Genomic DNA, 14,822 nt, shown 5'->3' on the forward strand with positions numbered 1-14,822 from the left:
GACAGCCACTGGGCTCTATTCTAATGACCTCCCTTTGTCAGATGTGTCCAGGAATGTGTGGGAAGGCGAGCAGGCACTATTTAGTTACATTTTCTTTTGGAAACTTACTATGACTTATCTGTTTATGACTTAAGCTTTTTGTGATTTTGATGTATTTTTTCACTGATGTCATCTCTTAGGGCAGTAAATTCTGTATAAAAAATAGGCTATGTAGGTAAACCAAACTTTCTTAGGCTCCGAAACATTTTCTGCGGTCCCACTGCCCCACCCATTTCCGCTCTTCTTTTCTTCCTTGCTATAATTACAGATTCAGTCACAGCATATCCCAGCCACAGACTCTACATCAAAGCACCCCAGCCATCTGCCTGATCTCATTAGTCCCCCTGACTCCCTCTGAGGAAATGCGCCTGTGTTCTGACCAAACTTACCTTCAGGCCTGTAATCCCTTAGCCCAGTGGTCGGCAAACTGCGGCTCTTGAGCCACATGCGGCTCTTTGGCCCCTTGAGTGTGGCTCCTCCACAAAATGCCACGTGCGGGTGTGCACTTACAGTGCGATTGAAACTTCGTGGCCCATGCGCAGAAGTCGGTTTTCGGCCTGGGCGAGTCTATTTTGAAGAAGTACTGTTGATATTTGGCTCTGTTGACTAATGAGTTTGCTGACCACTGCCTTAGCCTTATCATCTAGAAAGGGGAGACCTCATGGAGGAAAGAGCCTGCACAAAGTAACAGTGACTCCAGTGTGGACCTGTATGTATTTTAGTTTCCATGGCCCCAGGTACATTCTCTGAACTCAAAGACAGGAGGCAGCTGGTAACATCGGCGTTATGTTGATTTCCGTCTCCCGTCTGTGAATGGGATGATCTGACAGCACAGAGGCAAAGACTTTGGCAGCAGATTGTTTTGGGAATCTGGGCAAGGCCCTTACTTTGGTCTGCCCTGCATTTTAGGTGTTCTGTTTCTCAGCCCAGTTCTAAGCTCTGTGAGGTCAGACACTGTGCTTCTCTCTCTTATGTTTCTGTGCACACAGATGATATTTCATAGTTGTTGGAAGACAATCTAGACATAGGTGCTGCATGATTAAATAAGAGATACCATTAAATTTAAAAATAAAGTTCTTTTGCAGTGCATTTCATGTACTTTTAGACCCATTTAAGCAATTCTTCATTACTTCTAAAACATCTGAGATAATCATGAAAGTGCACAAATGTGTGTTTTAAAGAAGAAAGATTTGATTTTACTCATAAAATTATCGTAAAACACTTTTCCCTTCAGTAGCTACTAAATTGACGTTCAGAGGAATCTCTCTGGGAAACCATTGCTATGTGCATATTTATTTCATCATGAAGCAATTAGCTTGATGTTGGCTTGTTCAACTCAAGTCTTACGTCATCTGCCTTGAATAACACTATTTAAGAAGCTGTTACTCCAAAGAAACCAGCTGTATGGTGCCATTATCAGTCACTTACTTATTCAGAGCAATAAAAAAGAAGAAATCAAACTACTCTAAAAGCTAAAGAACAATTTAAATTCACTATTAATTTCCCATTATTTGAAAAGTAAATATTGGGAGCTTGTAAATATCAGACTTAGTAATGCTTTAAGAAAAACTATTTTATTTGGAAGTCCGTTCCATATTACACTTCTCTTTGTGTCTGATTTTGCTTAAATTTTCCTAATTTTTAAAACTATTGATCTGTTCTTTAAAAATTGCTTTTCATTAAATGTACTTGTAGTTGCGTCTAGTGCCAAAGAAAAAACAGAAATAGTACTTAAAGTGGTAAAAACAAGATTTTTATTCTGGACTCTTGCAATAGGAAAAAAGAGACCACAGTATAGAACAGGGCTCAATTCTGAGAACAGCAGTCTCCCAATATTATCCATAGGAGATACATCCCCAGACCCCAGTGGATGTCTGAAACCAGATAGCACTGAACCCTATATACACTATGTACATACTTATCTATGGTAAGTTTAATTTATGAATTAGAGTAAGAGATTAACAACAGCTCATATAGAACAATTATAACAATATCTATATATATAAAAGGCTAATATGCTAAGTATCCCTCCGACTGTCCGACCGGTCTCTATGATGCGCACTGACCACCAGGGGACAGATGCTCAATGCAGGATCTGCCCTGACACACACTGGCCATTTACAAAGAAACGGCACCTCGGACCTGGCGCCAACAAAGCAACACTTGGCTTCTCCTGAGTGGGACACAGGCCCCACCACCACCCCGGTGCAACAGCCCACCAAATCACAGCCAATGCTACCGAGACCCCATGGTGCAAAATGTGGCCCACAGCCCAGCCCTACCCAGAAACAGTGGCTGTGGGCGCCGGGTAATGACGTCATGTAGCAATGCCCAGCTTCCTCTCCCTAGCGACTAGCCTCCTTGGAGTTTCTTCAGCCCAGGAACATGACTTGCTTTATAGCCAGGTGCAAACATTTTACACTTTAACCAAATGTCTGGGAAGCATTTTCCCATGCCTCATCTCATTTGATCCTCACACAAGTCCTGGAGTAGGTAGATAGGAGACTCGTTGGAATCCTATTTTCTTCTCATTAGCCGGAAAATGGGGATTTAGAAAGTTTAGAAACTGAAAGAAGTAAGAAATGGTGGAACTTGAAAATGACTTCAGGTTTTCTCACTGTGCAGAATATAGTCAGACACTGCTGCAGTTAAATATTTTACCCTCTGTTCTCCCTGCGTGATCTACAATAATAATCTGCTTCATGTTGATATTTACTGCTGTGTTGTTGACAGTTACCTGAAAGAGAAGTTGGGGTGCTTCACTGGGCTGGAAAAAGTTTAGCCATTGAAAGCAGGTCTAATTAAGCAAGTTTATTTATATATATAAAGCTCTTGCTGGAACCAATTGCACACATGTGTTTCCATCTGTCATTGTTGATCGTGAATTTGGTTGACACTTCTATTATAGAGAAAGGGCGAATAGTGATGTTAAAATATTTCTTCTAATTTCCTTTCAATGTGCACGAATTCGTAAACTGGGCCTCTAGTACTGTAATAAAAGTTATGTGAATGTGGTTTCTCACTGAAAATACCTTATTGTACTGTCCTCACTCTTCTTGTGATGATGAGAGATGATAGAATGCCTGTGTGACGGGATGAGGTGAGGTGAGTGACAGAGACATTGTTATGGGACATTAGGCTACTGTGAGGGTGACTTGAACACAAGCACTGCGATACCATGACAGTCGATTTGATAACCAAGAGGCTACAAAGTGACTTGGCAGTAGCATATGCAGTGTGGCTACGCTGGAAAGCGGGATGCTTCAGATCCTGGGCAGGATAGAGTGGGACGTGTGAGATTGCATCTCAGTACTCAGAGTGGCACGCAATTTAAAACTGATGTTATTTATTTCTGGAATTTTCCATTTGATAATTTTAGACCACACTTGACTGAGGGTAACTAAAACCTTAGAAAGCAAAACCAAGGATAAGGGGAGACCACTGTACATCATGGGCAGGTGGGGATTTATAGCGGAGGAGCAGGGTGGCGGTCAGGGATGGGGATTACTAAGAGGGAACAGCAGGAGTAAGGGGATTCTGGCTGAACTGCCCTGACAGGACTCTTGCTGAAGACAGGCCAGGGCATCAGACGTCGCCTGGGGGATGGTGGAGGAGGAGGTGATCAGATAGCAAGCGGGAATGGTTCTGGTTAAACTATCTCAGCAGGATTCTTGCTAAAACTGGATTTTACAAGGAATTGCACAGATGGGCCTAAGTCTAGGAGAAGGTTCCAGAGCCTGACTAAAGCTGGGTGAAGTAAATCTTTGTCACTAGACAGAAGGAATTAATATCTGAGAGAAGTTTGATTGTGTTTATTTATTTAAAATAAATACTAAGTGAGTAGTAAAGTTTTCATGAATGTGATTAAAATTAACAACCACCTAGACCAGCGGTTCTCAACCTGTGGGTCGTGACCCCTTTGGGGATCGAACGACCCTTTCACAGAGGTCGCCTAAGACCATCGGAAAACACATATATAATTACGTATTGTTTTTGTGATTAATCACTGTGCTTTAATTATGTTCAATTTGTAACAGTGAAATTGGGGGTCACCACAACATGAGGAACTGTACTAAAGGGTCGTGGCATTAGGAAGGTTGAGAACCACTGACCTAGACAAACCTAATCCAACTTTTTCTTTTGCCATTCCCTTAGGAAATAATTTTCTGTTTAGTGATGAGATGCCTGTAGTGTGAGGGCATATCATTGTAGAATGAAGTTGAAAATAAGGGCCTTATTTGTTGTTTTTTTATAGTTAAGCATGCAAGTTTTGTCCCTTATATTTTTCTTTCAGAGAGTTCACAATGGCAGAAATCGAGCACTTTGTAGACCCCAGTGACAAAAACCATCCCAAGTTCCAGAACGTGGCAGACCTCCACCTTTATTTGTATTCGGCAAAAGCCCAAGTTAGCGGACAGTCTGCTCGGAAAATGCGCCTCGGGGATGCTGTTGAGCAGGTAAGATTCCATAGGTGACTTAATTTGCATTATATCTACTCAGGGTTTGTAGCACTTAGCAAATTCTGTGTACTGGATGACAAAGCATTTTATCTTAGCAGTCACTTTATTATTTTTATACAGTCTGACTATACACTGTTATTACAGTGGGAGCAAATTACCTGAACATGACCATTTGTGGACGACTGGGCTAACATGAAAAAGACTGTTTAGGAGACCCCTTGGAAAAGAGATCCTGGATCGCACTGTGCCTTCTCAGTCCGACTTCTAGCAATATGTGCTACTTTTGGGGAGGCATTTTCACCCACAGAGAGCACGCCCTCTGGATTTTAAACTTTTCTCTATCACCCATAGTAATTGGGAGAATCTTACATATAATAGAATTTCTCTAATTATTTGCTTAGAGAAATTCACAAGTGAGAACTTTTCTAACAGTAATGGCTTCCCGATAGTGGAGTGAATTACCCCAGGGAACAATAAGGTTCCTGCCTCTGAAAATATTCAAGTGGAAGCTGGGTGATAACCCGTTGGCCACTTTGCTGAGAAGAGTCCTTCAGTGGGTAGGAGATGGGGCCCGATGACTTCTAAGATCCTTCCAGTACTAAAATGGTGAGATTACATATGCTGTATGGGGCTCACAGGTTTCAGGGGCTAAGAATACATTAAAATCCCCTCAACATGTCCTATTTTGTTAATTCAGAAGGAATATATATGTCATTCCTAGGTCATTACTGTGAATGTCATTTTTAGCATTGTAGATCTAGAAGGTATAGGTATTAGGCTGAATTTTTGCTGACTCAGTGAGGATGGTAGAAAGATTGAGTAACCCCATTATTATCATTTTGTTAACTTGACATTAACCCCTTTAAAAATAGCCACCTACTGGGTTTTGAGATTATTCTGAAAGCTAGATAAATTAGCTTACCTTGTATTTCAAATATTTTTTAGTAGATCATGAACAACTCAATGGAAAATGGCATTCCAAAGTGCTAACGTGTTTTTTCCATCCTCTATGCTTGCTTCCATAGTTATTTACTCACTTGTTTATTCATTTATTTTAGGGGGTGATTAACAACTCAGTATTAGGCTATTTCATTGGCCGCATCTACCTCTACCTCACGAAGGTTGGAGTATCTCCAGATAAACTCCGCTTCCGACAGCACATGGAGAACGAGATGGCCCATTATGCCTGTGACTGTTGGGACGCTGAATCCAAAACGTCCTATGTAAGTAGTGTGGGATGGTTTTTAGTATGTGATTTTCACACTGTTATCTTAGAAGCATGGATTCAAAATCGCCTTTTGTGTGCTTTATGTCAGAAAGTGAAAGTTCCAATTGTATGCCTCTCCCCCAAAACATTTCATGTTTCTTCTCTAAATTAGACATTTTCTGTAGTAAATCCTTCTGGCTTTGAGGATCTCTGTTGCCAGTTTTCTTTGGTGGTGGTGGTGGTGGGTGTTTTTGGTGTTTTTTTTTTAACCCTTTAAAAATGTAGAAGCCATTCTCAGCCCCATGGGCCTGGGGTTGTCAACTGCTGATCCAGGTGTCGTTATATGCATTTCAAATGTGTAATGATACGCATATATTATTAGTGGCTGTTATTGATGTTGTTTTTAATATATTCTTTTTTCTTTGTGGCGTTAAGAGAGACTTTCTGTAACCTGTTAGGTTTTTCTTGTTACTTTATTTTCTTCGCAAGCTTGTTTGACATATGTATGCCAAAAGGACAGCAGCAATTAGTTTTGGATTACAGGTGATCATTCCTTTCTTTACATGTTTTAGATTTTCTGGAACTTTTTTCTTTTCAAATCAAACCAAGGAAATATTTTCTGTTTTGTGTGGGGAAAGTTTACTTCTTTTCTCTTTGTCCCATACCAGTTCCCTTTCTTAGTTTGCTTTGACTCTAAGTTCAAGTTAAACCAGACACAGGTTCTTGCTGCCTCTATTTAGATCCTGAACCTGGCCTGGATTTAATCTTACTTAGTGTTTGTTTATTCATTCAACGTTTATAATTGTTAAGAGCTGTATGTCATTCTAAGGGCTTCACCTGTATCTGTGCAATCCTCACAATAATCTGAGGGAACCGAAGTGCTGAGAAGGTAAGTAGTTTGCTCCCTCTATAGCTAGTGAGTGGTGGAACTGGGACAGGAACCAGGCTGTTTGACTCCGCCCCACACTCTTACCCATTGTGCTACGTGACTTTAGTAAACCCTCCTACATTCTTGCTCATCCTCTTCTGAGTGCCACCTGAGCTGTGGCCGCACCTTTAAGGATTGGGAATCAGAAAATGTGGGCCTAATTAGTCCTGGGGATGTAAGGTGCAGCATGGTGACTACAGTTACTAATACTGTAGTGCATCGTTGAAATTTGCTAAGAGAGTAGATCTTAAGTGTTCTCGTCACAAGAAAAAAATTCTGTAACTATTAATGGTGATGGATGTTAATTAGACTTACCGTATATACTAGAGGCTCGGTGCACGAATCTGTGCACCAGGCCTCTAGTATGCATATAAGATCTTTGGTTAATCTCTTCCTGCCCTCCCCGCTTCCCCCTTGCCTCTGAGATTCATCAGTCTGTTCCATGTTTCCATGCCTGTGCGTTGAGTGTCTGCCCCCTGGTAGTCAGTGAGCGTCATCACTAATGGTTGAATGGTTGCTTAGGATTTTATATATATAGATTGAAAAATTGTGATCATTTCGCAATATATACAAATAGTAAATCATTACATTGCATAACCGAAACAAATATATGTAAATTGTTCCTAAATTTTAAAAAATTAAAGAAAAAATAAATTAAGAAAATGATGTTGGCCTAGGATTGAGATCAGGCTACAGTGTTTTATGTAAGGTCATTGGAAGACAGGACAAACAAAACAAGAAGCTCCAAGGTAACAGGATCCAGAAAAGGGGAGAATGCCTCTGAAAACTTTAATACTTTCTTTCTGTGCCCTTCATATTTATGTTCTTAAAAATAAAAAATAGTTATTGATACTGCTTCTGCTCCATCTTCTCTTTCTTCTCAGAGGCAACCACTGCCCCAAAGTTGCTTACCTTTGTCAGGCATGATTTTGTAATTTTATCTCTTAGTACATAAGTAGGTTAATTCGCATCTTTGGTAAATGATAACCACCAAGTTTATACAGTTAAGCATGTACATTTAAGTTGACGTATTAGTGAATATAATGTTACATGTTTTCAGGTTTTGTTCTTTAATTCCTGTTTTGTTGTTTTGTGTTGCGGTTTCTGAGCTTATATGAGTTTTATATTTGCTCTCTTTATTTCAAGCACCCCATGTGGTAACATGCACTTAGGAAGCTCATGATGGTTGACTTTTCCCAAACTCTTCAAATCAAAGGCAAAAAATAAATATTCATGAGGACTAACTAACTTGATACTTAACTAAAATAAGGCTTTTACCTCTTTTGTTCTTATTCAATTAACAAGTTCTTAAGCATCTTTGAAAACAATTTAGATTGTGCTTTTGAAAAGTATCTTAGTTTTTAACAAGAAATGGAACCTGGCACCCATGCTGTTATTAAGCTTTACTCTGTGACCTAAACATTACCTGCTCTTAACTGCGTGTTCTTCTGGTGGGTGGGAAGCAGCCAGCTGATGCCGAGTGGTGAGAGCTATAGACACTTCATCCGAAGAGCGGAGGAGTTTTTGCCAGATTTATTTTGAATCCTGCTCACAAATTTGAAACACACCTGTTTTTTTCCTAGGTTCACATTTTATAACCACAATTAAACCCTAGAATTTGTTAGTTTAGCACACATTCACAGCATGGCAAAATAAATCTGTCCAGAAAATAACAGATTTACTTTGTGTACGTGTGTGATTTATGTTTGATAGGGTTGTTAGCCGCCTGGTGTGTAAGAGAATCCCCATTTCAAACATTTATAAGTTAGGAGGGGAGATTCTATAATTGAGTCATCCTTGAGTATGTGAAAGAGTTAGTTACAATCTGCATGGGTTTGTGAATGAATCTAAAGTAAGGAATAAATGTTTTTATCTATTCCGTCTTTTTAGGGCTGGATTGAGATAGTTGGATGTGCTGATCGGTCCTGTTATGACCTTTCTTGTCATGCGCGAGCCACCAAAGTCCCACTTGTAGCGGAGAAGCCGCTGAGAGAGCCCATATCCTTTCTAGTTACTTCTCAACTTAGGACTGACGCGCGAACATCTCGCAAGTAGACAAGCCCAGCTCTGTACCTTGTTCCTGTGGTTAAACGGAGGTGTTTGATATTGGGGCAATACTTAAACCTATTATTTCACCCATTATTCTACATTCCTATTCTCTCTACTTAAAATCTGACATGTGCCCACTCAGTGTTTGGTTTTTAAAAGAAGTATTTTAAGAAAAATGCTCTAAATATCTTTGAGGGCATTTCAGCCATTTCCAAAATGCATCATTTCTCAACACCTGCACCTACCAACATGCTCTTTGCATAAAGAGTACCTGGTGAATACATTTTCTAACAAAAAATGGGTGCCATTTTATGGTAGATAAAATAATTGAGCTTACTTGTTATGTTAATCAGCACAGTAGGAATTTCCTTCCTTTACCAGACAGTGAAGTGAGCTGATCTTAGGGCTGGTGTTGGGACGTTTTAGAAATGTATAAATTATTATCAGAAGTTATGTTATGTATCAGCTTCTATTACTGTTTGGATAATATATTCCTGTAACTTTGAAAAAAACTACTGATGGTGTTTACTTATTTTGAATGATTTCGTGGTTCTCAAGATCATTTTCTGAAATACTGAGGTAGTTCTACAATTTTGGATTCCTTGACTACTTCATACAAAACAGTAAACGTTGTTCAGTTTGAACCCAATAAGGGAGCGATTGGTAAGGCGTATAAGAAGGATGCGAAGCTGGTGATGGAGTACCTTGCCATTTGTGATGAGTGTTACATTACAGAAATGGAGAAACTACTGAATGAAAAAGGGTAAGATTTAAGACGTGTGCTCTACATGGGCTCCAGCAAATTCGTCCTCTCTGCCAGGTTCTGAAAATTAGGGTGAGGTTACTGTCTTTACAAATTCTTTGCAGGTAAGTGCTATCTCTGGCTACTGAGCTTGCCAAGATTTAGGTACTGTTGCCAGAAATAGATTTGAAATGGACTACAAAGATTCCCCCCACCCCCACCCAATAACTTTTTTAGAGGAGACTTGTCCAAGGTAGTGACTGAGGAAGGATTAGAAACCATATCTGCCTTCAAGTCAATGCTCTGTTTTTGAACTTTGGAGTAGTCTCTGTAATTGTTTTAAGCATAAATGAAAAAAAATATAGTAGAGAAGAATCTTTAAAGGAATACAACAAAATCCAACACTAAAGAGTATAAAATTTACTATGTCTGAAAAGCAATAAAAATGTGTAGACATGAAAATGTGACTTATAATGAGGAGAAGAGTCAATCAAAGGAAACACCCAGAAATGACAAACATGATGGAATAAACACATAGGGTCTTAAAACAGTTATAAATATGCTTTATATGCTCGAATACGTAAGGGAGCACGTGAGCTTATGAGGTGAGAGATGGAAATATATATGGAGAAAGAACCAATGAAATATCAAGAGGCGGTATCTCAAAAACTCACTGAATGGGGTTAACAGTGGATTAAACATTGCAGAAAAAAGAGTATGGAACTCAGTGTAGCAATAGAAACTATTAAAAATGAGGCATAGAAAGAGAGACTGGGAGAAAAAAATGTCCTTTGGGACAATAAGAGAAGTATCTTCAGTCTAACGTGTAATTGTGAGTCACAGGAAGTGTATATAGCGAAAATATCTGAAGATACATCAATAGCTGAAAATTTTCCAAATTTGATGCAGACTATAATAAACCCAGGGGTTCAAGAAGTTCAACCCCAGCAGAATAAGCAAAGAAAGCCACATATAGGCACTTCAGAATCAAATTGCGGGAAACTAGTAATGAATAGAAAACTCTAAAGTAGCCTGGGGAGAAAAGGTTCCTTATATGAAAAGGAACAAAGAAAGGAATGATTGGAGTTCTCATCAAACTCAAGGCAAGCCACAGTACAATAGAATGACATTTTTTTAAGTGCTTACCGACAAAAACCCTAGACCCAGCAAAAATATTCTTCAGAGATGAAGAGGAAATGCTTTCAGACAGACAAAAGCTCAGAGAATATATTGTCAGCAGACCTACCTGCAAAAAATGTCAAGGATATTCTTCAAGCATTAGTGTGGAAATCTCTTCAAGCAGAAACGTGGAAATTTAAGTTTACCCAAAGAAATTAAGAGCTCTAGAAATGCTAAATACATGGGTAGATATAAATGACATTTTCATTGATTTCATTAAAATGATATTTCTTAATTTCTTTAAAAGATAATGCACTGTTTAAAGCAAAAACAATAACAATGTGTTGTGAAACTTACAACATATATATAGAAGTAAAATGTATGCCATCAATAGTTCAAAGGATGAGAGTGATGCATTGGGAATAGAACATTGTAAGGTGTACCAGGTATATTATAAGTGAAATGTCATAATATTACTTGAAGTAGCCTATGATAAATTAATAAAAGTACAAATAGTAAATTTTAGAGCAATTTACTGGGAAAAAACACATAAAAACCAGAGGGATATAACTAATAAACCAATAAGGGACATAAAATCTCTATATATAAAAGCCTAAGCGACCATTATAACTGAAAGACCAGAATGACCGGACGACTGGCCGGTAGCTATGACGCGCACTGACCCAGACCTTGCTGCTAGGGCCCTGACAGCTCCGAATCTGGTTCACCCGCACCCCGGACCCAGACAGGAGGGAGGAGGGAGCCCGATTCCTCGTGGAATCAGCTGTTGGTAAGCTTGCTACTGGGTCTAACCTCCCTAGGTCCCTCCCTCCGGCAGACCAGCCCCAGTCGCCGCCTGGCCCGAGGGACCTGTGCAAGAATTTGGACACCAGGCCTCTAGTAGAATAATAAAATATACTCTAGAAGAAGACAGAAGAGGAAAAATGAACAAAGAACAGATGGAACAAATACTAACTCATGAGATGGTAGACTTAAACTCAATAGTATTGATAACTACACTAAATATAATGATTCAAATCAGCGATTTTCAGCCAGTGTGCCACAAGAATTTATAAGACATGCAATACCTGACTGACCCTCCCTTAAATTGTCAAATAAAAAAATGACAACAGCCAACACAATAGTCATGTAGCACAATAAGGTTGTATCTGATTGGTTAATTCTTGGTACCAGAAATCTTATACACAAGTATAGGCACCTGGTTTTTTAAAAAGTCACTTTGGAGCAAAAAGGGTAGGTAATTACTGTTACTAATTATTATTATTATTTGTAAATCAAAATATACCTTTGTTGGTCAGGTTGGTAAAAATATATTTTTTGGTGTGCTGCAGAATTTCAGTAATTAGTTTATGTGTGCCATAAATAAAGAAACGTTGAAAAACACTGATCTATAAACACTTAAATCAATAGCCATGGTCAGACTATTTAAAAAATTCAAGACCCAATTAAATGCTGTTTATAGAAAACTTACTGTAACTGTAATACACAAGTAGGTTTAAAAAAATGTTCCCATGTAAACATTAATCAGATATTTGGAGTGGCTCTATTACTATCAGGCAAAGTAAACATCAGAACAAGGAAAATTACCAGGGGTAGAGTTGCATTTCACAATGTTAAAGGGTCAGTTCATTAGGAAGGTGTATCACTTCTAACTATATGCAACTAAAAACAACCTCAAAATGTGTATGGCAAACTTGACAGAACTAAAACAAAAAATAGACAAATCCACAATTATAGTTGGAGATATTTTCACCCCTTTCTCAGTAATTGTAGAGCAAGTAGACAAAAGTTGAGGATCACTATTAATTTAATGTCAGTTATATAATGTCTAAAAACCAGAATACACATTTTTAAGTACACTTCAAACATTGTTCATACTGTTTTAAAATATATTTATTAATTTCAGAGAGGAAGGAAGAGGGAGAGAGAGAAACATCAATGATGAGAGGGAATCATTGATTGGCTGCCGCCTGCACACTCACACTGGGGATCAAGCCTGCAACCGGGGCATGTGCCCTGACCAGGAATCGAACCGTGACCTGCTGGTTCATAGGTCGACGCTCAACCACTGAGCCATGCAGGCCGGGCTTTCATACAGCCCTCCAGCTAAGGATGAATTTTGCGTTTTCAAAGGGTTGTTTAAGAAAAAGAATACAAGGGACTGCATATGGCTTGAAAACCCTGGAATATTTTCTATCTGGCCCTGTACAGAAAGTTTGCCGACAACTGTCATAGACATTAGGCTAAGTGAAAGAAGTCTTACACACAAGAGTTTATGCGAAATCCTAGGAAAGACAGCGCTAGCTTACAGTGATAGGAGGCACAGCAATGATCAACGGGCTGGAGGGGATTGAGATAAGGGACAGGGAGGGCCACCTCTGGAGCGATGGTGGTTGCATGTGCTTGTATATATCTGTCAAAAGACCTATTGCAAGATGAGTCCCTGTAAGTTGAGAATACAGTTATCCATTTCAAATCTTACTGAAACAGACATAGATCACTAGTTAGATATTATCCACAAATAAGACAGTTTCCTTTTTTAATTATTCTCAAATAATGGCTTCCTCCTTGCTTATTTCAGCTTGTTAATAACCATTACCTACTCTATAGTTAGGCCGTGCTTGCAGAGAGAATATATATACGATACGGTTTGTGGAGTGGGGTCTTTAATGCACACGCACAGACTTCAGACAATGTACAGTTGGAGGGGGTCGGTGAAAGTCACTCATGTAATCATGAGATCATCCCTGCTAGAAACTAGCAGAACCCAGTGCAACCTGCTTCAGCCTCACAGCTTCAAAGACAGCCACAGGGGGCCTCTCTCTCCCAGCACGAAGCTGCTTGTGAGAGACCCTACCTGATCTTCATAATGGGAGGAAATGCCTCATGAGCGCATTGTAAAGGTGAAGTCTTCTAGCCCGAAACAGAATGGGTGTATCTCAGGATGGGAACATACTGCAGCCAGTTATTTGGGGACAGAGGGATAATATTTTATATCGACATATCAAACAGAATCATTCAACTTTTAGCTGATCTTCATCAACATAAATGTCAAAGTTTATCTGGGAAATAGAGTGGGAGTTTTAAGATTACTTTGCACAATGACAAGCTGGTCATTCTTACATTTGTTGGGACAATAAAGAGAACAGTGGTCTTTTGTCAGCAGGCTTGTGTTTGACAAATTTATTGTAATTATTCCAAAATTGAATTTTTAAAACATTGTTTTTACCTTGATATCAGAACCGAAGGAATTGGTTATTAAGCCACTTACGGAATTTTATAAAACTAGTCCTATTTTGGGGTGCCTCCCAGAATACTATTTGATGCCTTTGAATAATACTTAATTTGGTGTTTCTTATGAAGTAATTTAAGTTTGGCTTCAGCTATTCTATCCAAGAGTTGACTAAGTTGTATTCCACTTGAAATGGAAAACAGGTTGTGGTCTGTAAAGCTCCTTTGAATGAAGGCACAGGGATGCCTGTTTTCACTAATATGTAATGTTTCTTTGTAGGGAATTCACTATTGAAACTGAAGGGAAAACATTTCAGTTAACAGGAGACATGGTCAATGTGAAGAGATTCCAGAAAACACTATATGGTAAATTTGTAAAAATAATTAAGAAACAAACAAAAAAATATTATTATTCCTTAAAGTTTTTTTTGTTTGTTTGTATTTGTTTTTTTACTTTTATAACATAACCAGTTTACTGAAAATTTGAAGAGGAAAAGTAAATTTTTAATGCCATAACCCTAAGTTTGATGATATGTTTAAGGCATTATCTTGGGCCTTTTTTTAAAGAGCATAATTGTACTCCTACTGGAGAATAATTTATAATGCCACCTTTATATTTCCTATGATCTCGGGTGCATATGAAGAATATCTCTGATTTAAAAGATCTTTTATTTCTTTTTTATTTTAAGGAAAGGTGCTTTTGTTTCCTAAGCAAAAGAGGGATTTCACCCCTTCTACTTTTTTTTGGCAGATTAACTTGTTAAACTTCACTTAGTGATCTTTAATGCTTTTTTTAAAAAGCCAAGGCGGTGAATTTTTTTAAATAGAACAAATTCTGTGAATTTGGGAGCAAGTATTTTGGAACTTATGAGGATGCTGTGGTTTATGGTGGCTGCATTAAAACTCCTGGGAGCAGGGAGTGGTGGGTAGGGGAAGCTCCTGCCAGGGAGAGAGCAGGCCTGCTTTTCCGCTGTGCCTGGCCTGCTCTGGGGCCAGGCCTCAGGGAGCTGGGCAAGTGGTCTGAAG

General features: G+C 38.9%; 1 protein-coding gene across 1 annotated transcript in view; it reads left to right on the top strand.

Moving 5' to 3' along the window:
• GARS1 (glycyl-tRNA synthetase 1) overlaps positions 1 to 14,822 on the top strand; it is a 35,237-nt gene that overhangs the window by 13,580 nt on the left and 6,835 nt on the right. The window contains exons 9-13 of the mRNA XM_059712682.1: positions 4,334 to 4,496; positions 5,558 to 5,722; positions 8,525 to 8,637; positions 9,306 to 9,446; positions 14,077 to 14,162. Coding sequence (XP_059568665.1) covers positions 4,334 to 4,496; positions 5,558 to 5,722; positions 8,525 to 8,637; positions 9,306 to 9,446; positions 14,077 to 14,162 — 668 coding nt within the window. The remainder of the gene's footprint in view (positions 1 to 4,333; positions 4,497 to 5,557; positions 5,723 to 8,524; positions 8,638 to 9,305; positions 9,447 to 14,076; positions 14,163 to 14,822) is intronic.

This window comes from Myotis daubentonii, chromosome 10, assembly GCF_963259705.1.
Source record: "Myotis daubentonii chromosome 10, mMyoDau2.1, whole genome shotgun sequence".
NCBI classification, from domain to species: Eukaryota; Metazoa; Chordata; class Mammalia; order Chiroptera; family Vespertilionidae; genus Myotis; species Myotis daubentonii.